Source organism: Canis lupus, chromosome 13 (genome assembly GCF_003254725.2).
Source record: "Canis lupus dingo isolate Sandy chromosome 13, ASM325472v2, whole genome shotgun sequence".
Lineage (NCBI taxonomy): Eukaryota > Metazoa > Chordata > Mammalia > Carnivora > Canidae > Canis > Canis lupus.
The window spans coordinates 45,783,046-45,810,479 of record NC_064255.1 but is presented as its reverse complement, the minus strand read 5'-3'; the positions used below and the strand labels follow the sequence as shown (position 1 = coordinate 45,810,479).

The 27,434-nt window shown below is 44.8% G+C and overlaps 1 protein-coding gene across 7 annotated transcripts in view; it reads left to right on the top strand.

Annotated features, from left to right (window-relative positions):
• The window catches only part of USP46 (ubiquitin specific peptidase 46), a 93,104-nt gene extending 66,799 nt beyond the window's left edge, over nucleotides 1-26,305 (top strand). For all 7 annotated transcript variants that reach the window (XM_025435499.3, XM_025435498.3, XM_025435500.3 and 4 more), the window contains 5 exons: nucleotides 7,722-7,798; nucleotides 16,126-16,209; nucleotides 18,382-18,579; nucleotides 21,675-21,753; nucleotides 22,855-26,305. In XM_025435499.3, the coding sequence (XP_025291284.1) occupies nucleotides 7,722-7,798; nucleotides 16,126-16,209; nucleotides 18,382-18,579; nucleotides 21,675-21,753; nucleotides 22,855-22,956 (540 nt within the window). In that variant the 3' untranslated portion in view covers nucleotides 22,957-26,305. The remainder of the gene's footprint in view (nucleotides 1-7,721; nucleotides 7,799-16,125; nucleotides 16,210-18,381; nucleotides 18,580-21,674; nucleotides 21,754-22,854) is intronic.
• Nucleotides 26,306-27,434: the final 1,129 nt, after the last annotated feature.

Below are 27,434 nucleotides of genomic sequence, written 5' to 3'. Positions count from 1 at the left end.
AAAGGTCATCTAAAGAACTACTTTATTAAATACCAGTTGTTCGGCTCCTTCTTGATTCGGCTCCTTCTTGATTCGTTTGCAGAGGTTGAAATGGATTCGAGCCTCAGAGCCCTTTACAGAAGAGGAGTGGGGATGGGGGATGTGGCCAGGGGAGGCCTCTCCCTGGCGATTCAGGGGGGCTGTAGTTACCACCTCTCCAAAGCCCACAGCCCTGCTGCTGCTGCTCGAAGGGCGCACTTTCGGTTCCTAGCTGATCATCGAGGAACCCCACCTGGCCACCTCTTCTATAAGCCAAGGAAAGGAGTCTGGGGATTAGAAGCCCATCTGAATATGATATTAATTACCCAGGCCCTTTGGAAAGCTCATGATTCGTATGTATCCCATACTTAGTAATTTGTCCTAATAATTGATCTGTAATTAATTGAACAGAAGAACATGTAGGATCGTTTAATTTTCCCAGATAACCTTTTTTTTTTTTTTTTTTTTTTTTTTTTTGCCCCAAGTAACCTTTTAAACCAGTTTTGGGGGGAACTCGAGGCCCAGAACTGGGGAGAAGAAGAAACAATAAGATGTAGCCTGTGCTTGCTGAGAGTATTGTAGTCTTAGTGACATATATGTTTCCTTGGAGACAAGCTGTATTTTCACTTAGACCAGAATGAGATCCTTGTGTGTGGGAAGAAAATGGTTTCATTATCTGGCAGCTTTCTGGGGAGATGGAAAGGCAAAAGAAAAAAAATTGCTTGATCACCCATTGCTTTTGACTACAGCAGTCTGAGTCAGGGGGAGAGAAGAATTCTAATGGAAGGGTTTAGAGCCATGTGTTCAAATCCCCTAAGGGGCTGATCTGCTTGAGTTGTGCTTTCCTTTCTCACACTCTTAAATTCTGGAAGCAGCTTACATTGGGAATTGGGAAAGTTACAGTAACTTTTTTCATCTAGTTAATTAGGTTTGTACCTTTCTCCCCTCCCTAAAATAATTAAGAAGAGAAAAGATTTGCATCCAGCAGGAGACCATATTTCTCTGTCTGTGCCCTTCCAGTCAAGGCTTTCCTCGACTGGAATCTAATGCTCCCTCTCTAAATTATGTATGATTTCGGTTGGCTCTGATCTTTTTATTTTCTCCTAGAGAAGAATCATTTAGATTTAAAAAGTTTCACTAATTAAAAAAATATAATTCCTATGGGATTATGTTTTATAGACCAGATACAGGAATGTATAAAAAGAAAATCATTTATCATTCTGCATCCAGATGCCACTGTTGGCATTTAGATATTTTTCCATTTGTTCAGCTATATATTCAGGCATTTAGTAAATGTTTATTGGAGACCCAGGAAAGGCTAGAAATTATTTTATGTAGTAGGGATATAGCATTTAAAACAAACAAAAAAGATTGTCCCTCCTCTTTTGTTTACTATCATATACACACTTAAAGCTGTAGATTGCCCTTTAAGCACTGCTTTAGTTGCATCCCACAAATTCTGATTTTTCTTTTTCATTAGTTCAAAATATATTCTAATTTCTCTTGTGCTTTTTCTCCTTCGATCCATGTATCACTTAGAAGTATGTTGTTTAACCTTCAGTTATTTAGGATTTTCCTAGATTTTTTTCCTAATTTTATTGATTTCAGATTTAATTCTATGTGGTTAGGGAATATATTCTGTATTATTTCAGTCTTTTAAAATATGCTGTGATATGTGTTGTATCCTAACACATAGTCTATCCTGGTGAATGTACTTAAAAACAAGGTCTCTCAACCTTGGAACCATTAATATTTATTTTTTTAAAAAAAATATTTATTTATTCATGAGAGACACAGAGAGAGAGAGAGGCAGAGACATAGGCAGAAGGAGAAGCAGGCTCCATGCAGGAAGTCTGATGTGGGTCTCGATCCTGGGACTCCAGGATCACACCCTGGGCCAAAGGCAGGTGCTAAACCGCTGAGCCACCCAGGGATCCCCTGGAACCATTAATATTTAAAGTCAGATAGTTCTTTGCTGTGGGGGTGCATCCCTGGCTTCTAAACATGCTAGATGCCAGTAGCATCCCCCAGAAGGTGACAGTGAAAATGGGTCCAGACATTTGCTAAATTGTCCTTTGGAAGGAAAAGCTTCCTTGAATATGTATTTTATAGTTGAACAGAATATGTATTTCATAATTATTGAGTACATTATTCTAACGTTAGAGTTCTTCAGATTTTCTGTTTTTCTTGATTCTTTACCCCTAGTCTTTCCATTACTTACTGAGAAAGGGGTGTTAAAATATCGACCTATGATGGTGAGGGCACCCGGGTGGTGCAGTTTATTTTATTTTATTTATTTTATTTTTATTTTTATTTTATTTTTTTAAAGATTTTATTTATTCATGAGAGACACACACAGAGAGAGAGGCAGAGACACAGGCAGAGGGAGAAGCAGGTTCCATGCAGGGAGCCCGACGTGGGACTCAATCCTGGGTCTCCAGGATCACACACTGGGCTGAAGGCGGTGCTAAACCGCTGCGCCACCCGGGCTGTCCCTGGTGCAGTTGATTCTGCATCTGACTTGGTTTTGGCTCAGGTCGTGACCATAGGGTCATAAGGTCTACATCTTGGCTCCATGCTCAGCAGGGCGTCTCTCCCTCTCTGCCCCTCTCCTGGCTCGCTCACTCTCTTTCAAATAAATAAATCCTTTTTTAATGATTACAACTCGCAAAGCAAAAACTGACAGAATTAGAGGAGGAAATAAAATAATAAAGTGAAATAATCCCATAATCATGGTTAGATTTTTATTTATTTATTTTAGAGGAAAAGGAGAGAGAGAGAGAGAGAGGAGGAGGGGCAGAGGGAATCCTCAAGCCGACTCCCTGCTGAGCATACTGCAGGATGTGGGGCTCAGTCCCAGGACCCCTGAGATCATGGTCTGAGCCAAAATCAAGAGTCACCCACTCAACTGACTGAGCTACTCAGGTGGCCCAGTTTTTCTTTTTTTTTTCTTTTTTTTTTTTTTTAAGATTTATTGATCTTACAGAGAGTGCATGCACACCTGAGTTGGGGGAGGGTCAGAGGGAGAGAGAGAATCTCAAGCAGACTCCCTGCTGGGTACAGAGCCTGAGAACACAGGACACAATCTCACGACCCATAAAATCACAACCTCAGCCGAAATCACAAGTTCTTCCCTCAACCAGCTGAGCCCCCAGGTGCCCCTCTTTTACTTTTTGAAAAAACTGCCTTATTGAGGCATACTATCTGCCATAAAGTTCATCCTTTCAGTAATTTTTAAAAATTTATTTATTTATTCATGAGAGACACAGAGAGGGATAGGCAGAGACCCAGGCAGAGGGAGAAGCAGGCTCCTCGCAGGGAGCCCGGTGTGGGACTTGATCCCGGGATCATGCCCTGAGCCAAAGGCAGATAGATGCTCAACCACTGAGCCACCCAGGCATCCCAGTAATTTTTTTTTTTTAGATTTTTATTTATTTATTCAGGAGAGACACAGGCAGAGACATAGACAGCGGGAGAAGCAGGCTCCTCACAGGGAGCCTGATGTGGGACTTGATCCCAGGACCCTGGGATCATGCCCTGAGCCAAAGGCAGACACTCAATCATTGGGCCGCCCAGGTGCCCTCGTTTCAGTAATTTTTAAAGTAATTTGGTGAGTTGTGCAACTATCATCATAATCCAGTTTTATAAAACATTTTTGTTACACCAGTAAAATTCCTTGTACCCAGCAATTAATCTCTGTTGCAAGCCCCAGGCCACCACTAATGTTTATTCCATTAATGTTTGATGTAATTACCAGTATGGGTGGTTTGGGGCCCCCTCTTTATTACTCATTTTCTATATATTCCCCCTCAGTTTTTTGTTTTTATGTTCCTCCTCCCTCGCTTTAAAAAAATTATGTTGATACATGTATATTTTGAATATATGTACATGTATATATGTATTTGCATAAACAATTCCATTTTAGTCTTCCTCTTGGTATATATTTGTGTGTGTTGTTGTTTCTCCAGAGATTCCAGTATACATCCTTTATTTTTCACAGTCCACTTACAGTTAATAATGTCACTGTTTTACATAAAACATAGGAAGCTTATAACCCACCCCCCCAAAAAAAAGGAAGCTTATAACCATACAGGTGCATATTCCTTCTGCCTGGCCCTGCCTTATGCGGTCCTCATGCTGTAGTGTTGTATGTATTACATTTATGTGTATTACAAACCCCACAGGGAAGTGTCAAAATTACTATTCTTAATGCTCTTCATTCTTTCTTGAGGATCTGGGTTTCCATCTGGTATCATTTCCCTTTGGCTTGAAGAACTTCCTTTAACCTTTTTTTTTTTTTGCAGTGCAGGTCTGTTAATAATGAATTCTCTTTATTTTGGCTTCATCCTTGAAGGATCTATTTATGGGCTTTTAAGAGTTCTGCATTGACAGTTTTTCTTTTTTAGCACATTAAAGATGTTGTTCCGCTGTCTCTGGCCTCTAATTTCTGATGAGAGATCAGCTTCCAGTTGAACCATTCTTTTGTGAAATGTCATTTTCCTCTCGGATATTTTTAAGATTTGCTTTTTGCCTTTGACTTGTAACAGTTTGACTGTGATGTGCCTTGGCTGGCCTTCTAGCAGTGTTTATCCAAATACTTGGTGTTTGTTGAGCGTCTTAATCTATAAATGTATTTCTTTCACCAAGTTAGGAAATATTTCGCCATTATTTTTCAAACAGCTTTTCTGATATTTCGCCATTATTTTTCAAACAGCTTTATTGCTCTTTCTCTCCTCTCCTTCTGAGACTCCAGTTGTATGTATGACATTTTCTAACAGTTCTCTGAGTATCTGTTAATTTTTATTTCAATCTTTCCTTTTTCTTTATTCTTCTCATTGGTTAATTTTCTGTTGATCTGTCTTCAAGTCCACTTTTTCTTTCCTCTGTTATCTCCAATTCATTGTTAAGTCCATCTGGCTTATGAATTTTTCAGTTCTGGAATTCCCATTTGATTCTTTTCTTTTCTTTTTTTTTTTTTTTCTCTGTTTCCCTGCTGAGATTTCTTATGTTTTGGTTTGTTGTGAGTATATTTTACTTTACTGAGAATAGTTACAATAGCTTTAAAATTCTTGTCTTCTAAAAAAAAAATTCTCGTCTGCTAATTTTAACGTCTACATCGAGGACTGGTTTCGATTGTCTTAAGAATGTCTCCTATTTTTCCTGCCTTTCACACATTTTGTAGGTTTGAATGGTATCTAGGACATTGAGGATGTAAAACTTGGGAGACCCTAAGTTCTGTTATATTTTTTCAGTAAGTGTTAATGTTTGAGTTCCAGCAGGCAGTTTATCTTGGTTGGATGCAAACTACAAATCTGTTTCTTAGGTGGCAGCTTGAATCTTGGGTCAGCCCTTTGGTCTCTAGCTGAGTGCTGTGAGTGTATGGACTCTGTGCATAAGCGGCTCAGTGGTCAACCAGAGATGTGGGCAGACAGGGTTGGGAATACCCTCTCAGTTCCTCCCCTTCTTGCCAGTACACATGGTCTTCCCAGATTCAGTTTTCTGATTCCAAGGCCAGACAGACTGTATTTGTTCCCAGATTCCCATCTAAAGGCTGTGTAACCATGAGCTTACTCTCTGTAACTTTTCTCCAGGTGTGGACTCTGCTTCCATCTGTTTGTGTGGTTTCCCCAACACCTTCAGGTAGCTATTTTTATTTATAGTTATCTGAGCTCTATAGTTTTTCTGGAGGAGTGTTCAAATGGCAAGATCTTCGTCATTGCTGGAGCCAGCCTTTCATTTTAGCAAGGGGGCGTCAGACAATAAAAAAAATACAAATAAAACATTTGTAATATGAAGTAGTAGTATTGGTTACCTGTTGCTTTGCTTACAAACCACCTCAAAACCTCTGAGACTTAAATCAACTATCATTTATTATAATTCATTCAACTATGAGTTGGCCGAGGGTCACCTGATTTAGTCTGGACCTGGATGAACTTGTGTGTTTGTATTTTAGCTGGCTCACTTATGTATCTGCTGGCTGGCTAGGCATTTTGCTCTAGATTGGGCTTGGCTGGGGGACCTTAGAGAGAACAGCTCTCTTCCATGGGTCTCTCGTCTTCTTCCTGAGAATAGTGGGCTAGCCCGGGTTGATCCTTCTTACGATGATGACAGAAATGCAAGAGAGCGACTTCATAAGTGCTTGTTCAAGCTTCTGCTTATGACATGTCCTCTAACACTCCACTAGTCAAAGCAAGTCATTCAGGCTGAACTCAGAATCAAGGATGGGAAGCACATCTCTTGATGAGAGGATCATATGGCAAAGAAGCCAGTGTAGGCAGTGGTGAAGACTGGGGGCCTTTCATACATCCTACCATAGAAGTAACAAGTGCCATTTAAAAAAAAAAAAAAGGGCAGAATGATGGAGTGTGTGTGTAAATATATACATGCCTTTTTTATACAAAACTGGAATTAGCTTATATGCGGTTGTATAGTCTATTTATTCATGTAATATTGTATGATATCCACCATGTAGTGAACCATTCCCAGTTCTTTGCCCATCTTAGGCCATTTATAATTTTTATACCCCTCTCTGACTTTTTGAGTGTCTTGTCTATTTCTGAAAGCACTTTACATGTATTATTTTATCTTTACAACAGCTTGATGAAATAGGTACTCTTACTGTTCCCACTTTATAGATGAGGAAACTAAGGTACACCAGGGCTAAGTAACTGGCCTACAGTCATCTACTGGGTAAGTGGCAGAGACAGGATATGGAACTGGAAAGTCTGTGTCTACGCCCTTTCTTGTGTGTACTAGTAAAAGTATAAAAGTCTGTCCACATTCTACATCTCCTTTAGATAAGGACCTACAGTAGAGTATTGGTCATAGGGTGGTTGTCACACTTAAGGGAGTGTTTTCTCATTTTGCTGCCAATTGACTGAATACTTCAAGGTTGTTTCTGTGCTAGTTTGCACCCCCTACTCCCCCCCAAGAGAGGAAAACACCAGGCTTGCCAGTGTACGGCTGGAATGCAAGCAGTTTTACTCAGGGAACGTCAGTAAGTACAAGAGCCAGGCTTGGTGTGGTGTTAACCGCAGGAGCTGAGAAACAGCTGGGTCAGTGAGCCAGCTGCTGAGAGCAGTCCACAGTAGGGTGGCCTGTGTGAGCCAGGGCTCCAGGCCAGCTCCGGGTCCAGCAGTTAGCACAGTTAGCACAGAGCTCTGCAAATGATGGCTGCTTTCCAAGCTCGGGGACAGGTGCACGTGCGGTGAGTGTGACCCTCCAGCCCAGCACACATCAGGCTCCCTGGCCCCAAGCGCAGCTTGGATGATGAGGCTCGAGAGCGAGTGATTTCAGGGCAGACAGTCTGAAAGGTTGCCTACCTGAGTAGTGAGTTTTCGAAGTCTCTTGTCTCTTTTTCAATTTTTCTCCTTCTGCCAGTTTGGGCTGTATCAGTGTTTGTCTAATACTTCCTTCTTTGGAATGACGGGCAAGACGAGTGGGGAGGAAGAGAAATCTGGTTGAGTGTTAATTATTAAAAATTCTGAATCAAAGCTGGAACGGGACTGTGGTCAATTGAGAGTTGGGGATTTTCTCTAGATTGGGTTGTTTTTGGTGTAACTAGTTGCCAGCGAGTATACAAAACTGCACATGACTGTGACTGCATTTTGGGTTTTGGTTACCAATAAGTGTTCAAAATTTGACATACTATGTCCATTATGTATTTTGTACCTAATACTTTTTCTCTTTTTTCTTTGCTTCAGGTTAGTAGCAAAGATGAAGATTTTCTTGACCTTTCTGTCGATGTGGAGCAGAATACATCCATTACCCACTGTCTGAGGTAACCTCATGAATTCTGACTGTGATCTGAGCTTTTGATCAGGATAGTAAATAAGTGGGGGGGGGGATATACTATATTTCCTCAGGAGGTAATCTTCCTTTCTGTTAAACCCATATAATCCTATTATTTTCTACTTCTTTCCCGAGAGAGATTAAAAATAAGTATATGTGGTCTAGAGAAGAAGGATCCTGTGGAGAAGAAAGAGGATCAAGTGAAAGTTGTTAGTCATTACGTTTAAAAATAAATTTTAATCTTTAATACGGGTGTAGGCTTTGGCTTTCATCAGTCTGGCTCTCACATCGTTGTCTCTGACACACATGATTAATAAACGCTACCCATGCCTACGTGACTCTTTCTTTTTCTAAGCTAATTTGAAAAATTAGGTACTCTTGAGCTGAGAACCCATGAGGGAACTGCCTGTTTCTCCATCTTTGAGCATTCTGTGGAGATCAGTGATGGAAAGAAATTCCTCCCTGTTAGGGTTGAGAGGAGGTAAGGAGCTGGGAGTGCAGAACAGTACGTGCCTGGGATTCCATGCATATTGTTTGTTGACTTGAACATTGGAAATGTGCCCAGAGTCAGTATAGAGACACGATTCCCTTTTCTCTTCTTTTATTCCCTTCTTCCCCCTCCTGCTTTCAGTAGGTCGTGAGGACTTAGCAGCAGCCAAGCCCCACTCCAGACACTGGGCATGGCAGACTGAGAATCAGAATGTATGTTCTAGGGGGAATCCACAGATGACAGCTGGTGCTTTGAAGGAATGAAGTAGGTCTACAGAGTGATTGGGTGTGGGGATTCCAGTGTGGACCTGGTGGTCCAGGCAGGCCTCCCGTTGCTTAGGATACCATAGCTCAGAGACATTGTATAGCGTTGGACAAGGCACTGTTGATCTTTGTCAATGGCGACTGGGTGACAGAAGCGTTATTTCAGGAGTTCAGGTTACTTGGAACCTTTTAGGTTAGGTTAAGGGGACTGGCTGTGGTAGTTGGCTGTTGGAAAGTCATCTTGCAGGGTGATGGCACCAGCGCCAACATGGAGAGCTTCTTGGTTCATCTGCATGTCATGTGTCGTGTGGGGTTTGGGGAGCTGGTTGCTCTCTGGTTTCCAGGGGTCTAGGGCCTCCTCCACTCCCTGCACTGATGAGTTACCCAGTTACACAGCACTTCCTGCTGGAGTGGCCCACCAGCCCGTGTGTCCAAGGGCCTTAGGTCTAGGGGCAAGTATGTTAACTCTTTATTTGGAATGTGTTTTGTAGGCTAAGGTGGCCTCTTTTTCTTCTAAATGGTTCTGTTTATAGCATGAGTTCCTAATATTCCTGTGAGAAGAAGCCTTTTTTTTTTAAATTTCTCCAAGGTCTAATGATCACAGGGAGTGGAAAAAGTTATGGTTTTGCCCACTTTAGTTGCAGATGAAGGAATGGGAGGAAAGATACTATTTGCCTCTCCCCCTCCTTTTTTATGAGTTGGAGTTGGGGGGAATTTGGTTAGGTTGACTGCTTCTCCTCCCTTCAAAGAAATTCCTGGGCTGCTCAAAAGGGCAGATGGCAGTGGCTGTAGCTTTGAGATCTCAGTCAGCCAGGTAAAAGGCTTACTGGTTAGTTATGATTTTAATCTTTGGAGAAACTTGTTATAAAGACATGTAACTCAGATTTATGTTTCATTTATTTATTTAAGAAATGTATGTGTTGGTCATGCATACCTGACAAAGGTAGGCTGGAGGCATTTGGAGATGTTAAAGCTGGGATGGGAGAGGATGAAAGAGCTTTGGAATGCCTTTTATTTTTTAGATTTTTTTTAAATTTTCAAAAAATTTTAAAGATTTTATTTATTTATTTGAGAGAGTGAGCGAGCGAGAGAGCATGAGCAGGGGGAGGAGCAGAGGGAGAGGGAGAAGCAGACTCCTCGCTAAGCAAGGGAGCCCGCCATGGGGCTCGATCCCGGAACTCTGGGACCATGACCTGAGCTGAAGGCAGATGCTTAACTGACTGAGCCACCCAGGCGCCCCAATATTTTATTTTTTAAAAGATTTATTCATTTATTCCAGAGAGAGAATCTCACAGACTTCCCCACGTGCAGACAAGGGGCTCGATCTCATGACCCTGAGATCGTGACCTCAGCTTGAAACCAAGAGTTGGATGCTCGGGGGGGCTGAGCCACCCAGGCACCCCTAGATGCCTTTTAAGCAACACTAGATTTGCATCTGATCGGACTGACCGGGCTGGTATTCCCAGATCGCTTGCCCTGCTCCTCTTTCACATCATCCCTAAAGTAGAACTTGACTGACTTCCCTATATCTGCCCTCACACAGGCCTGAGATCTCACCACCACCCCAACAGGAAGACAGACCTGTGCTGGGTGTTGCCACTCACCCTCACGCCCGCGGAGCTCTGGCCTGGGAGCAGTGGCAGCTTTCTAACCTATCCCAAAAGAAAGAAGTGCCAATGCCTGAGAAGGGCCCAGGGAATCAACGATGCCAGCTGGTCCCTTAGCGTTTTCCACCTGAGACAAAAGAGGAAGAATGGTTTTGGGCCCCTTCCATGGTTCTGTTTGGTTTGCATTCTTTAAGGGTCTGGTTTTCAAATCAGAACTATGAATTTTCTCCTTACCATCTGCATCTCTCCTGCCATGTGATACATTCTCTTTCTTTCATTCTGATGACCAAAAAGAAGCCAAAAATCAAGGTAAAATTGTAGGATTTGCATCGTAGGATTTGAGGTCCCTGCCACCTCCTTCCAGATGACCAATTAACAGTATGTTTTCCCTGCTTTTGTCCCAGAGGAATGATGAAATAAATAGTGGTTAAACTCAGGGTGCAGGTCTCTAGGAACCGTTAAATCCTTACCGTAACGGAACTCGAACCCTGGCACCGCCGACCTCGGCACCATGTCTGAGGCAGGGTGAGCCAACTGTATCGTGAGTACCGAGACTGTTTTTCCTTCTTTTGAAAAGTTCAGGGATGGCCTCGGGCAAAAACTTCATATACGTGGAAGTTTATCTTAATTATCCTTCCATGGCCTTTTGGGTATTTTTTGCCTTTCACTTCGTGCCTCAGCCCCTCCCTGTGGCTCCTTCACAGAAACCTCTTTAAGCTCCAGGAAACCACTTCTCCTTCCCGTCTTCCTTGAGTTGAAAACACCTGTTCTCCCAGCACTGGGGAGGTCAGCTGGGAGGGACGTAGCTCTTCATTCTCCCTTAGCTCTATTTTAAAAATTTATCTACTCGGGATCCCTGGGTGGCGCAGCGGTTTAGCGCCTGCCTTTGGCCCAGGGTGTGATCCTGGAGACCCAGGATCGAGTCCTGCATCCGGCTCCCTGCATGGAGCCTGCTTCTCCCTCTGCCTCTCTCTCTCTCTGTGTGACTATCATAAATAAAAATTAAAAAAAAAATTTATCTACCCTAAAATGAGTTCCTTTTCTACTTATTTTGAGAAACCTCCTTTATTTTAAAAATCTTGACACTCAGCGTGGGGCTCAAACTCACAACCCCAAGCATGATACTGACCGAGCCAGCCAGGTACCCCTGAGAAGCTTCTCTATACTGAGTTTGTATGCATCCCTGCCAGCCATCCAGTGCCACGTTCCTATTTATTGATTTCTCTATTTCTCTGACCTATGTTTGATTATTATTGATATATAGTATTTTCTAATATTTGACATGTGTCTCTTATGGATTTCTTTTTTCCATCTTCTTTAATATTCGAATCAATGGTTCTTACATTTTGGTGTGAATGAAAGTCACTTTGGAGAAGTTGACAAAATAGAGGCCTAGTTTCTATTCAACCTCAGTCAGCTTGGGCGTCTTTTTTTTTTTTTTTTTAAGGTTTTAATTTTAATTCCGGTATAGTTAACATGCAGTGTTATATTAGTTTCAGGTTTACAATATAGTGATTTAACAATTCTACACGTCGTTACTCAGCGCTCATCACGGTGGATATACTCTTTTTTTTTTTTTTAACATTTTATTTATTGATGAAAGAGAGAGGGGCAGAGACACAGGCAGGGGGCAGAGACACAGTCAGAGGGAGAAGCAGCCTCCGTGCAGGGAGCCTGACGTGGGACTTGATCCCGGGACTCCAGGATCACACCCTGAGTCGAAGGCAGGCGCTAAACCGCTGAGCCGCCCAGGGATCCCGATATACTCTTAATCCCCGTACCTATTTCATCCCTCCCCTCCACACACCTCCCCTCTGGGAACCATCAGTGTGTTCTCTGTAATTACTAGAGTCTGTTTCTTGATATTTCTTCCTTTTTCTCCCTTTGTTTTTGTTTCCTAAATTCTGCATATGGGTGAAATCATAACGGTATTTGTCTTTCTCTGACATTTTGCTTAGCATTATAGGTCCATCCATGTTGTTGGAAATGGCAGGTTTCATTCTTTTTTTATGGGTGAATAATATTTACAGCTAGATAATACACACACACACACACACACACGCCTTCTTTATCCATTCATCTATGGAGGGACACTTGGGCTGCTTCCATAATTTGGCTCTGGCTGTATCCAACCTCCGTAAGCCTGGGCCTCTATTTTTAATTTATTTTCTAGGTGATTCTAACACCACCAGAGTTTGAGATCCACTGCTCTAGATCTTTGCTGCTCAGGCAGTGGTCCTTGGGCTAACAACCATCGGTATCACCTGGGAGCTCATTGGAACAGCATCTTAGGTTGAATAAATAAATGAATGAATGAATGAATGAATGAGTGAAACAATCTGCATTCAGACAAGATCTCCAGGTGATTCAAATGCATGTTAAGGTTACAAAGCTCTGGGAACAGCGGCTCTCAGACTTCCAAGCCTGTGAGAGCCACCTGGGAAGCTTTACGCTCTCAGCCTTCCAAGCATATTGGAACCACCTGTTCTACCTGGAGAGCTTCTGATGTAATTGAGTGGGGGCCAGGGGCAGGGATTAGGCATTGAGATGGTTTTTGAAAGCTCCCCAGGGAATTCTAATGGGCAGCCAGGAGAACTGCTGATGTCATCCTTAGAACAAAGCTTCCCAACTGATGTGCCATAGGAAATAGGTTACAGGTGTGTGTTGATCCCCCTGCACTCCTGGGAGGCCACGCCGAGCCTGGAGCTGCCAGGGCTCCAGGGCAAGCCAGAGGAACAGCCACATCGGTTTGCCCTTCTCCATGGTGCCATTTGTTATGTGGATCATGACATGACAGTTATCGAGAAGCATTGCTTGAGATTTTTTTTTTTTTTTTTTTAATCAATTACTGGGAGCAGCCGGGTGGCTCGGTCGGTTAAGCATCTGCCTTCGGTTCAGGTCATGATCCTGAGTCCCCGAGTCTGGCTCCCCACTCAGTGAGGCGTCTGCTAGTCCAGCTCCCTCTGCCCCTCTCCCCATCCCCTGTGCACACACTCTCTCTCTGTCTGTCTCTCAAATAAATAAAATCTTTAAACAATTGAAAATAAAAAATCAATTTCTGATCTATGGTGCTGAGTGGAAAAGTTACAATTGTAATAAAAAAATGTATCAAACATGGATGTTACCTTGGACACACACAAGCTGTCATTACAATAGTCTTTCCACCCAGAAAGTCTTTCTTCAGTTTTTCAAATTTCCTTGTATACATTTTTATAAGGTTTCATAATTTCCTTTGTAAAGACGTCTACTTCTTACTAGATTTATTCCCAGAGTATATTTCTGAATGATGTTTGACTGCTCCTATGACTCTTTTTAAAAGAAATACAGAGTTTTGTGCTTTCCTGCAACTTTGTGCTTTGGTCATTATTCCTGAGCCTCAGAGAGCCTCTGTACTCACTCCCTCCTCTTTGACTTTCTCCTTGAAAGGTTTCCTCAACCTTTGTTGCCTGCTTTTATTCCAGCAGCTGGTCAGCATCTGTACAGACAGACCTGCTCTCCCTCTGAGTTACCCTGCTGGGGTCAGCGCCTTTTCCTAAGTTAGCCTCATTTTCCAGTTCTCAGTCCACAGGTGCCCTGGAAGCATTACCGTGTCTCTCTTGAAGCGTGAGCCCCTGGCCAGCTGGGGCGGGACAGGAGGGTGGTCATTTGTAAATGGGGCCTGCTCATGAAGTACTAACTTCTGCTGTATTTCCACCTATCTGGGTCTGCCAATACTTCAGAAAACTTTCTTTGAAAAACAAGAGTAGAAAGTATTTAATTTCTTATTCACTGCTCCGCTTGCCTTGATTATCCTGGCTCTTGAGCTGGATAAAGAGTTAGATCTGCGGTAGACATCCCAACGATGTGAATCTCCATCATCACCCAAACTCTCCTCCCCCTCTCCCTGCCTCCCACACACCAGTTCCACCCCAATCCTGTGTAGGCCAAGAAAAGTGTTCACATCCGTTATTTCATCAAGAGTTAGCCTGCGTTCATTCAGCTGAGTCTGAGCCTCTCTTACGCACCAAGCACCCGATATCTGAGAGTAGAGTGTAATTGCCTTCTAAATTGTTTTCTTGCCTCTCAGCCTTCCAATCCTTCCTCCACAGTGCTGTCGGACAAGGTGTTCCTCAAAAGCACTGTCTGATTATGTCTCTTCCTTGCTAAGATCGGTTAGTGGAATTCTAGAGCTTCCGAGGCCCACCCTGTCCCTTGCCTCCATGTGCCTGTGCTGCCGCGGCCCCTGTGTCTGGGGTCCTGGACAGACCTTCCCTCCTGGCACACCTTCCCTCTTGGAGAACCTGACTTCAGCATCATCCCTTGGAAATGACTTGCATTACCCCAGTTCAGGTTCATCTCTCCTTCCTTTGTGCTTTCCCCTGGACTTTATATGCGTGCTTCTGTCCTCACCCAGCCAACGGATGGAGTGCCGTGCTGCATCGGGCCTGTTCTGCGTGCTGGGGATGTGGCAGTGAGTGAGATAGACACAGAGAGGGGAGGCAGGTAATCAAATAAATAGGAGGATGGTTTCAAATACTTGCTAAGTGCTCCGAAGAAAACAAGACAGCAAGCAGGATAGAAGCTGAGTGGATTTGCAGAAGGTGGGCAGAGGAATCTTCTCCCAAGAGGTGACATTTATGCTGAGCTCTGAACAATGAATGGAGCCAGCCACAGAAGCATCTGGAAAGGAGCTGTTTAGGGAAGCAGCACCTGTAGAAGCCAGGATGGCTGAAGGCCAGTGATGGGGTAGGGTAGGAGCTGAGGTCAGAAGAACAGTCAGGGGTCTGAGGACGGAGGGCCTGTCGACCATGGCAAGGTATCTGGATTGTATTCATTCCTAAGTGTCCTGGGGAACTGCTGGGGGGTTATCAGTGGGAGAATTGTGTGGAATGATATTTTTCAACCTACACTGAACACTGCCTGTGGCTCACTTGCGCGTGTCCAGTGGCCCGGGGGCCAGCGTGAGGGCAGGTGCTTCTGCGAGCCCCCAGCACCAAGGCCAGAGTACTGTTGATAAACGTTTGCATAGTGAATGACGAGCAATCCGGGTTTTCTTCTGATAAGCTCTGTTCAAGTGTGTGAGTCAATAACAGCATGTAAATAACATTTTCTGTTTAATAAAATCTGATCATTCTGGTGCTAGGACACTCCCTATGAATAAAGAAATATCACAGGCTTTTTCAGGACTCTAGGGTATTATTATATTCTGGATGTTCTTAGCCTTTGAAGCAGTACCACAGGAATGTTAAGTAGGATCTCAATGACCAGAAAAGAATGAGAAGCCATGACATTTAAAAAATGAAAACTATAAGTGGTGCAGTAAAACCTCCTGATAGGGGTGGCTACAGATATAACACTGCAGTGGCGTTTGTTCTCAAAAGGAGCTGAGGTGCAGAGGGTGCCGGGGAGCCGGGGATTGTAGGAAGCGGGCATCTCCTTCCCGTAATTAGGGATTTTCTTAGTTCAATCTAAGGGCAGTGTATATGATTTAAATTTCATCATCTTTACCTTTGTGCTCTTTGAAAATGTAGACCACCTGAGATACACCGTTTTTCATTACACGATAATATCGCCTTGCATTTTACGTGATTGACTTTTCTGGGGATCTTTCAGTGTAACGATGGGCGTTTATAATAGTATTTATCTCTTCTAATTTGTAATCTCCAGGTTACAGGTAGTTTTGTTGAACCTTGAGATTTTTTTTTTTCTGAATCATTTGGAACCTTGATTTATATTTGTCTGTGGTCCCGTGAAATAAAGTTCTCCTTGAAAATCTCCAGTGGTGAACTCCTAACCCAGGGCAGCAGACGCGGTCCAAATGGCAGTCATAGCAGCCACTCATCAGAAAGATCTTTTCTCATTACTTCTTTCCCCATGTCCACTTAAAAATGGCCCTAGGTGTAATAAAGGGTTTAAAACGTGGTACGCCACGTACATTTTGGACTGTTTTCTGAGTTGAAAATATTTTTCTCTGCAGGGATTTCAGCAACACAGAAACCCTGTGTAGTGAACAAAAATACTATTGTGAAACATGCTGCAGCAAACAGGAGGCCCAGAAAAGGTGCGTAAAGGATTTAGCCCAGGGGGTGGCTTTGTGTTGAGGGAAGGAACCGTGTCTGATTTTTGAATCCCAGTTCCGTGGGCTCATGGCCAAGTAGCTTTGGAGAAGTCAATTGCCTTCCTCCCTGGAGAAACCAGGAAAAGAATGCCTCCCTTGGAGCCTTGTCCATTTGCGTGATTGTTGGATCATTTGCTCATTCATTCCTTCATTCAGCAAATGTTTATTGTGTGCCGTGTGCCAGATCCTGTGTGGGGCGAACGAGTGGTGGTCATATAGAATTACTATCCCCTTGGGATGAAAGGCAAGTTATAATAAAAAGAACTTAGCATTATAATCCGTAGTAGATCTCTAGTAATGTTGTTGATATTGCCTAAGTATCGGAACTTCCTATCCAGAGACACAAGAGTTTAAAGAAGTTAATCATTTAATATGGAAACACGAGGAAATCAATAACACATCAGTTATATGGATAGGTGATAAGAAATCATCACGTTTTAAACTGATAGAGGATCCATGGTTGCTTGTCCTTTTACTACCACCAGCCGCTTACAGCCCCTGGACAGCGTGCGATAGATAATCAGGGATTCTCTGTTATCTGCCCCAGAAGTCAAGAAACTTGACATGTTAATTATCCCATGAGGCCTCACTGTGAGTTAAGCTCACCCTGCCCACGGTTGTGGAATATTCAAAATAACTTGCAGAAGCTCATTACTGCTGTCTGAAACCTTCAGGGGTCTAGAGCTGAGGTGCAAATAATTTCTCTGCCCAACCTCCTCTGCTCTTTCCCCCGACTAGACGTGCACGTCTTTCCTTGCTGCATCAGAGCTTATGAAAGGTTAGTCATCCTGCCAGATGGGAATGGAGGTGATAGGCTTTCGTGTGTGATCAGGGCAGCTCATTTCTGCTCCCCGTCCTTAGCCTCTCAGTCTGCCCAAGGCCAGCCGGCCCTTCCCGCGTGGGATGGAGGTGCGTACTGCTCAGCCCTGGAGGTTTTATGGGTTCAAATATTCTGTGTTCCAGTGAAATGTGGGGTTCCCCATGATTCTTAGGTTTCTTTTCTTTAAGACTTTATTTATTCATGAGAGACACAGAGAGGCAGAGACAGGCAGAGGGAGAAGCAGGCTCCTCGCAGGGAGGCCGATGTGGGACTCGATCCCGGGACCGGGATCATGCCCTGAGCCAAAGGCAGACGCTCGACCGCTGAGCCACCCAGGCATCCTGATTCTTAGGTTTCTGCTGATGTTGTCATATTGCTTATTATTTTTTTTCATATTGCTTATTTTTACAATTGGGGTTTTGCCTCCATAGATGCCTGAACAGTAGTCTTTTAAAATTTGCCCTTTTCAAATAACACACATTGAAAATGTATATAAGCTGGGCAGCGTTGACGCTGACTCAGGATGGAAGGTGACCGAAGGTCCTCTATGCTAGCAGAATCATCTACATAAAATGTTTTTGTGATTTTTTTTTTTTTAACTGAGAAATATTAATGGTCACTTGGTGAAAAACGCTTTCTGTGTTCATGTGAGTTTGGGAAAGGCTGCATCAAACAAGAAGGAACAGTTCCTTTCTGGAAGGATCTCTCAAAACCTCCAGTTTGCCAGTGTGCAGGGAGGAGCCTCAAAATAGGTGGCCGCAGAACCCCAGCCTCTGCTAACACCTCGAGTGCTCCAGCAAGCAGGATTGGGGAAAGGTGGCCCTAAGCGCCTCCCTCCTCTGAATGAGGCGCACAAGGGGCTCGCATCTTTTTTTTTTTTTTTTTTTTTTTTCTCGAAAGCTGCCACCTGTCCTCTCCGCTGTCTCCAGGTGGGGTGGAGGGAGGTGGAGCCGTCCAAATATCGTTCCTTTTCTGGAAGGCAGCAGGCAGTAAGGGAGAGCTACCGGCCGTACATTTTTAGCGCTACGACGATTCAAGACTGTCTCATTTGACCAAACAGAAACAGAGACCTGCTGTCGCACTTGGCTCTCGCTGGCTGTGCCCCAGTTAGCCGAGCAAAGTAGGTTAGGCCAGTGTGTGTAAGCAAGCGTGCTTGGATTCCTGCAAGTGGTTTGGCTGTTTGCTGGCTCGAGGTCCGGGAGACCCCGGCCCGCCCCCCATCCGTGTGGCCGCAGCGTGTCTGTCCCCCTGACGGCCGCTGGGGATGGCTGATGTTCTGTTTCGTGGTTTCTCAGGATGAGAGTGAAGAAGCTGCCCATGATCTTGGCCCTGCACCTGAAGCGGTTCAAGTACATGGAGCAGCTCCACAGGTACACCAAGCTGTCCTACCGGGTGGTCTTCCCGCTGGAGCTCCGGCTCTTCAACACTTCCAGCGACGCCGTGAACCTGGACCGCATGTACGACCTGGTGGCCGTGGTGGTTCACTGTGGCAGGTGAGGGCAGGCGGGGGGCGGGGCCCGGCCCCAGCTGCACCTTTCCCTGGGCCGCGGGACTCCGCGATGCTGGCCCCTTTTGACAATGTCATCCAAGGTCTTCTTTGTCATTGCGAGAAAAATCTAAAATGTGCTGGTACAAATATTCTTTGTGCGGTGTTCAGCATTTACCCCATCAGAAGAAAGAGAGCAAGAGAGAAGGATCCTAGTTATGGAGATGTGGTGTGTTTGGCTGAAAGTCCTTTTGAGCAGATATCTATATATTTTTTTATCCCATAGCTATAGATACAAGCATGGAAAAGTCTGCTGACATGCGCCTGTTTGCCATCCTTTGCACAGCTGGGACGGGTTCGTGTTCTCCCCCCGCCCGCCGGGGGTCTGGGGTGGGCACATCCCCCAGCAGGCATGTTTTCTTCTCCGTCTACGTGGACTGGATTTCGGTGCACACGTTTTGACGGGAGGGCGCGTGGTTGCCCTCAGAGGAGGGGACTGACTGACTTCTCCCCCTGCGCGGTCAGAAACCCAGCTTCGCCTCCACAGCACCTCGTGTTTTGCCCCCTGCAGGGTGACTTGAAGTCACAGGATGCTTTCCCACATTCTCGGGATCCTGGGTGTCGGTCAGTAATAAGCCCGCTTCCTGTTTGCCCCCGAGCAAGGGTCCTGCCGGCAAGCACACAGGAGCCTGGTGATCTGGACACCAGCTGTGAATGCTGGGTGGGAGCCCACAGCAGGAGGTGGAAGGAGGTCCGGGCTGGCGGAGCCTGGGACCTGGGGGCCGTGTGGCCTAGGGGGCACGGGGGCTGCTGCAGGGCAGGCAGTGCGGACACAAGTGCTCAGATGTGTAGGGCACAGGGGGGTTTCAGTAGGGATATCTGGGGCGGGGGGGACTAACCGCTGGGCCGCTGGAGAGGATGAGGTGGACACTGTCAGGGAGACCTGCAGGATGAGTGGAGCCTGGATTCTGGAACAGTTTCCATATGGGGGGCAGGGGTCGGAGCAATCCTGGTGTCGGGGGTTGGAGGAGCCCTGGCGTCAACTCAGTCATGCTACTACTACCTGGCCTTCATGAAATCTTCCCCACCGGAGGTGGGATTGTCCTCCCCCATGGAGCAGGGCCGGCTGTGCACGCGGGGCCCACGTGGCCTTCGGCTGTGGGCACTGGGAAGCCCAGAGCTGAGCTCTTCCTCATCCGTGCCGCGACCTCCTGGCACAGGTGCAGCAGGTGCACAGTCCCATTCACGCATTCCTACCGCGAGTTATTCTTTGAACACTTGTGTCTTAGGCTTGTGGCAGGGTCTAGCGGGTATGTCCGTGACCATGAGCCCTGTCCTTCAAGAAGCTGAGGGTCCAGTGGGAAAGGTAGATCATAAGGAAACACCCCGGCCTGTCCGCACCAAAACCAGACCCACCGGGAGATAACTTGTGACGTTGGTGAAGGCTGTGAGGAATGAACGAGGCAATGAGAGAGGGCGGTAGGAGGCACCTCTTCAGGGGAAGTGATCGGCGGGGAGTAGCTGCCGAGGTGACATGTGGGCTGAGGCCTGAGGGATGGAGTGGGCCAGGAATGCCCGGCTTGGGGAAGTACTTCAGGCAGAGGCCAGCAAGGGCAAAGGCCCTCGACGTGAAGAAGCGGTGTGTGAAAACAGCAAACCAGTGGGGTGGGGGTGGGGGTGGGGGTGATGGTGGAGGGGTGGGGGAAGAGCGGCTGGATGACCTGGGAGAAAGGAGGCAGGAGCAGATCGTGTGGGTCATCCTGTGTTTAAAAAAAGCACACCGGGGATCCCTGGGTGGCGCAGCGGTTTGGCGCCTGCCTTTGGCCCAGGGCGTGATCCTGGAGACCCGGGATCGAATCCCACGTCGGGCTCCCGGTGCATGGAGCCTGCTTCTCCCTCTGCCTGTGTCTCCTGTGTCTCTGCCTCTCTCTCTCTCTCTCTGTTACTATCATAAAAAAAAAAAAAAGTAAAAAAAGCACATGGGCATCTGGCTGACTTGGTTGGTGGGGCGTGCGACTCTTGATCTTGGGGTTGTGAGTTCGAGCCCCGTGGTGGATGTCGAGATTATTGGAAAAGAAAGCAAGCCAAGGCGAATCCACCTTTTGAACTTTAATGATGGTACACCAAAAAAACAAAACCGGACTCTAGATTTAGGGTTAAAGCCCCTCCGTTGTGCAAATCTAGCCACATGGTAACAGCAGTCTAATTCTGCTTTTTTTTTTTCCCTCATATTGTGTGATACATACCTTTCCATTTTAGGACTTGTTCATATACATTATGGTCTGACGTACTTCTAAAACTCTGATGATGCCGCTCCTCAAAATGCCCCGGTGTCTTCCTGGCTGGCCCACTGCAGAGTCCAGTTTCAACTACGCGACCCCATGCCGCGTTGCCCATGGGGCTTCCTCCCTCCCCTCTCCCTGGCTCACTGGGCTCTGGCTTCCTTGCTGTTCCGTGAGCACACCAGGAACCACCTCCCCTCCCCCCACGCCCAAGACCTTTGCACTTGCCATTCCCTGTTCCCAAAACTTCCGTCACATAGTCCCCGGCTTCTCACCATCACCCGCGTCTCTCTCGGGGAAATTTCCTTCTGCTCAGATCTCATGTTAGCAGAGAGGCCTCTGTCAACACTTCCCTCCGTCACTCACCATGCGGTTACTCTGGCTTTATCCTTCATGGCACTCGTCACCCCTTGACATATCTTTTCGTTTAGTCATTGCCCATCCAACCCTTAACCCGAGAAAGTGGGGACTTTGTTTTCTTCACTGCCTTTTTTTTTTTTTTTTTTTGGTCTGGCACAGAGTAGGTGTACAGGAATTATTCGTTTTTATCTGTTGAGTTTGAATATCTGCTTTCCGGAACCATTGGACTGTGGGTCTTTAGAAGACCGATGCTTTTGCATCCTTGCAAAACAGTCCCTTGTGTTCAGCACAGCACCGCCACGTGGGTCTTCCTCCGTAAGTTGTGGCCAAGCAGAAGCGAGTGTGACCTGTACCCGTTCTCTGTCCTAGTTTGTTCTAGCAAATCCCTGCTTATAGAGAGCTGCGTAGTTTTCTAAAGAGGTAAACGTTAACTCGATGACTCTTGTTTGTTCTTTTCCAGTGGTCCTAATCGTGGGCATTATATTACCATTGTGAAGAGTCACGGCTTCTGGCTTTTGTTTGATGATGACATTGTAGAGGTTGGTATGCACAGGACTCTACAGTGGGGCGAGGGTGTGCGCAGACTGTATTGTGGGGCGTGTGTATGTGTGGACATTTCCTAACATAGGCCGGTTTTCCCATAATCTGGCTTTTGGAAACAACTTACCTTTCTCTCAAAACTAGATTTTGCTGCTCTTCGTTCTCTGTGGAAAGGGAGGAAGGAGTGTGATGTGGGGGCTTATTCATACCGTGCTCTTGTTAACTGACCAGCTGTAGATGTGGGATCTCTGAAATCACATTTTTATTTTTATTTATTTATTTTTTTAAAGAAAGATTTTTTATTTATTTATAGAGGCAGAGACACATGCAGAGGGAAAAGCAGGCATCATACAGAGAGCCTGACATGGGACTCGATCCAGGGTCTCCAGGATCACGCCCTGGGCTGCAGGCGGCGCTAAACTGCTGTGCCACGGGGGCTGCCCAGAAATCACATTTTTACTGAGTCCCGTTTTCCAGTGTACCTGAAGCCCTCTCTAGTACAGACCAAGTAATAAATAAAAGATTCTATTCAGATTCTTTCATTATACCACATTTTCCTCATATTGATTGTAAAAAAAAAAAAAACAAGAAGACAAAAAAAAAAAAAGTTTTTTCAGTCTGTGGGACCTAAAACTCAAGTGCTCCATATATTGATTTTGTGGTAAAGGAGTACTAGCTGGAGAGAATTTCACACTCAGACAAGGTCCACTTTAGCTCCTAGGGTGACACTAAAGGCAATGAATTTTGATGATCTAACAGAATTAGGGTTATTCCCAAGCACCCCCCCACCTCGTCCCCTGCCCCCCGTCCCCCCGTCCCACACACCATTTGAAAGACAGAAGCGCTGGCTGCTTCAGAGAGGGCCCACGCGTGGTGGCCTGATAGATGAAAGGGTGGCTTTCCTCCTCAACGATTTGCGATTTATGTCATCGTGCCCCTTTGTCAAATCTGCGGAATTACCCGTTGGCTGTCGGAAGTTCCCAGTTGTCATTTTAGAACAGCATGTCTTACATCTGCTTGTTCATCCCAGTTCGTTTTGCCTTCCTTCCCTCAGTCATCACGTTAAACAGTTGTATTCTTTCGTCTCTCTTCTGTTGCAGAAAATAGATGCCCAAGCTATTGAAGAATTCTATGGCCTGACATCGGATATATCAAAAAATTCAGAATCTGGATATATTTTATTCTATCAGTCAAGAGAATAACCTGAAGAGCTGCGGGACTAATTCCATATGGGGCGGGGTGTTCAAAGCCCTCTCACCTGGTTTCCCCGCAGACTTTCCTCCCCAGCGGCCCACCAGTGGTGTTACGCCAAGTCCAGTGGTCTGGCTGTGTTAGACTTTCTCTCCCTTTGTTTTTTTGTTTTTTTGTTTTTTGTTTTTTTTTACATGCAGCACTACTTGTGGTTTTATTTTAGTCTGAGGTAGAGTTTAACTGCAATCAGATCGTAGTAAGATGAGTATGAGTAACAGTTGCTAATTTTAGGATCGGGTGAATGTTCCACCACTGGCTGTGTCTGGCTGAATCAGAGTGACGTGTCCTGCGAATGTGTACAGTCCACGTCCCGAGGGCCTCCTGGGATGGCGTCTCCATGCATTCCTTTCCCGTGTCCCTGGAAGCTCTGCTCCCCCGTTGTAGCCGCCCTGCCTCCTGTCTGACAGAAGGACAGAAGAAGAGTTAGGTAGATGTTCACCTTTCAGGGCCGCAACTCCAGCTTTACGTCTGTGCAAGTGAGAACGTTTTAAAAGTGAGTAACCTCAGCACTAAGGTCCTCCTCCAGGTGGAGACGGGGTGAGGAGAAGCCATGCCCGGGCTGGGCTCACCCAGCCTGAAGAATCGCCGAGGTCCAGAAGGTGTGGGGCTCGGGGCAGGCAGGGGCAGGAGACGGAGGCTTGTGTGGACAAGTGAAAAGTTACTTTTCTTATCTTTCTACCAAAATCACGTGTCAGGAAAAGAACCCTCTGCTGTTCGTTTGTAGTGACCGTCCCCTCCCGTGAGGTCCTGTGCGTTGTATCTGTCCTCTCTCTGGCCCCGCTAAGCTATCCCAAGGCGTCCCCCAGCTGGGTGTTGTGCAGCCTGTGGTCGCAGGGTTGAGACGCCACGGGGACTGCCCCCTGGCACAGCTGTCGTCCCCCAGTCAGCACCCATCCTTCTCTGTCAGGAAGGACACAGGCACTGGGCCCTCACCACCTCGGTCCACCTGTTCATGCTTCAGCCTGTTGACTGAGGCACGGGTGGGCCACGGGGCCACCATGGAACCTTCCCTACAGGGATAACTGGAGTTAGCTGGGCATGAAGGGGGGGTCACAGGAAGTGTGAGTGGGTGGGCGGAGGGGCGAACAAAACGGTGGCGTTTCTTTGGCTCAGACTCCTAGAATGCTTGACGAGACGGTTTTTTTTTTGTTTTGTTTTTGTTTTTGTTTTTTTTTTTGTGGAAGAACCTCATCTCACTGTAGTTACTTTTACCTTGTTCACTTTTGTTATATATGTATTTATTAGATCGTTTGAGTATTGGTACCTTTTATTAAAAGGGTCAATTTGGTGTTTTGCTGTTAAGCTGGTTTTTGGATTCTTACAAACACTCTGAGTCATAGATCTTGGCTTCCTTTGGGAAGTCAGTCGACTTCCATTCACTCTAATATACTGTGAACATATTATTTTGTTACCTAATAAATCAGCGAACGAACATGCAGATGTTTGGCATAATGTGAACTAAAATTGAAATCGAAAATGTTGGTGGCCATTTTGTAACAAGAGCATAGCACTTTATCTAGATGAAAACTGGATTTCTTGTCTTTGAGATATCTTGAACTGTTTATTGCTCAGAACCTAAATAAGCATGCCGACGCTTCATTTGTTCATGCTTGAAGTGAAATGTTCTACTTTTCACTGGAGAAGACAAAAACAGGGTGATCTTCACGTTATTGTTTTATACAAGTGACGAAAATATACCTTGCCTTGTTTAGAGGCAAATTCATATTTATAAATATTTTGTCTTTTTTTTTTTCCTCCATGAAACATATGCAGTAATCACTTACCTGGAAGGTGAGTATTTATTCTGTTTTTAAGGAGACACTTTGCAGTTGGAGATGACTGATAGAAGAAACTGTTTGTACTATATCTTACCCATGTATCTGACCACAGGTTGCAAAGTTTAAAAAAAAGAAAATGGTTCATATCTAATATATTTGGAACTGATTCATAAGAAAAACTATTAAAATTATCTTTGAAATGACTCTTGAAGCTAATTTATTAGAAAACAAAAGTTTCAATTGGAAGCCTACAGAAGTAAATATCTAAATGCTAAGTTGTAGATTCAGTGCATTTCCATTATTATTGTTATTATTTTTATTTTTATTATGTGTGTAAAGAATTTTCCCTAGTGACTAAACAGAAGACATTGAAAGGATCAGTTAAAATTCAGTATTCCTGGATAGAGGTTAGAAATAAAATAAAATAAAAAAAAACAAGTATGGAAGATAATGCAAAGGCATTAAAATGATTGTGTGATGCATGAAGAAAAGATTGGAGAAAGACCAAAACACACTTATCCACTGCTACTCCATCAGATTTTTAAGCTGTAGAGCTATCTGGTCATTTCTTTCTCTTCGGTAAATGAAACAAACCCTGGCAGCTACATTTCCCCCAAATCATTTCACTTTACCTAAAGACAGTAGCAGGCAAACACATTATTTTTCATCCCTCATTCATTGCGTAAAGCAGAGAACGGTGTGAGATGTGTGAGACCATTCTGAGGTCAGCGATAGCACAAAGGCTCAGCAATATTCCCAGCACAAAGGCTCAGCAATATTCCCTCAAATGGCAGGGGTTTTGTGTGTCATTTTCTGGCAGGAGTGAGTAGGCCTGCTGTATTTCTTTTAACTGCTGCGGGTTTTAAAAGAAGTCACAGTGTTTTCCACTTAAAAAAGACAGGACACATTTGCTTTATTGGTTACTTTCTAGCTGAGCATCTAGATTATGGTACAGTTGGCTTAAAAGGCATTTGTTTAAAAGCCAGTTTTGGCAAAATGAATGACATCCGGTCCTACTACATGGATACATTTTCCATTCCAGGGCAGCATGAAGTGGACTGGTTCTCAGAGAGCCAAGGAACAAAACGAGAGGATGTTGGCTTAAATTGGCAGGCAGTCGTATTTGGTTTTACGGCCTGGCATATTTTGGATTTCAGATGAAATGGGGAAAAAAAAAATGACAGGAATGGTCCCTATGCATTTATTTTCATGGATATGCTTAATTTCATGGGCATGCCTAACAATGAACTATGTTCTAACTGGAGCTTAGGACTTATTTTAGATATTGGAGTGTAGCTTTATTACAGATGGATTTTATCTTTAAACATTGCATTTTGATCAACTTTGTATATTCACGTGTATTAAAATATCGTGCACTAAATGTTTTGCCCTCATTTGCTATTATATGGTCAAGGCATTTATTAGCACTATTGTGATTAACTCATGTAAATGGCATGGGTCAGGGAAAATTATTTCCTACTTTTCTGCCTAATTAAATTTCTGTTTTCCAGTATTACGTTAATTTATTTTTGGCCTCCATTTCTTTGTAACCAAAATAGTTACTGTATTTGTGTGGCATTCATTTGATTTTGTTGCTGAAAAAGTTTAGTTTTTATTTAAGAATAATCTGTACCTTAATTTTTTTAATGTAACCAATTCAAGCACTTTAAGCAATAACGTCAATCTTGTGAAATTTCAATCAGTTTAACACCCCGCCTCTAAAATTGTTTGCAAAAAGATAATAATAATAATAAATAAATAAAATAGGAATTCTCTTCCTAGAGAATTATATCTTGATAACATTACACACATGGACCTAAAAAAAAAAAAACCCTTTTTGATACAATGTGAGTTATTGGCAAGTCTCATGTCTGGGTAATCATTCCAAACTTAATTTTGAAGCAATGTAAAGAACTTTCTGGTCATTGTGATAGATAAATGCGGTGCTACTGTCAAGGTTGATAAAGTCAGTGTTCTGAAGGTAACTCAGTCCTGCTTCTGAGTGAAAAAGATCAACCGAAGTAATCCAGAAACCTGTATTTGGGGAATACCAAATTGAGGATATCATTTTTTGGGGGGGGGATAAGAGTCAGGTATATTATCAGGTGAATTCCTTAGCTGGGGCTCTGCATATTAAGATTTCCTTTTGCTGGTTATGAAATAGAAGATCCGTTCCCCAAACAAAGTGGCTTCCAGCAGCTGGTTTCTAGGCACCAGTGGGGCTGCGGTCCTGGCCCGGTAGTAGTAGTGACAGCCAGCCCTAGGCTTCTGGGTGGTTCCTGAGCTGTGGGGCCCCGCAGTGGGGCATGCACACCCCTCCCTGCACTGCCTGCCCGACACCAAGCCTGCAGTTAAAATGCTCAAGGCTCACCCCTCCCCCTCCCCCCCCAAGCCAGTCCCTTCAGGAGTTCTGTGTGAGCACGAGGTGGTCATCTGAATGCATTGGCCTGGGCCCAGTTATGGGCAATAAAAACCCACAGACCAATTTCCATCCGTCTTCTCTTGGGGCAAATCAGCTGAACCGGCCTGGAGTGGAAGGTCACCTGCAGCCACCGTGAAGGCCGTAGGAAAGGGAAGACCTTAGGAAAGGCTTTTTCTTTTCTAGGACTGGTTTTGTCCATCTGTTAAATGGGGTGTACAAGGACAGATGT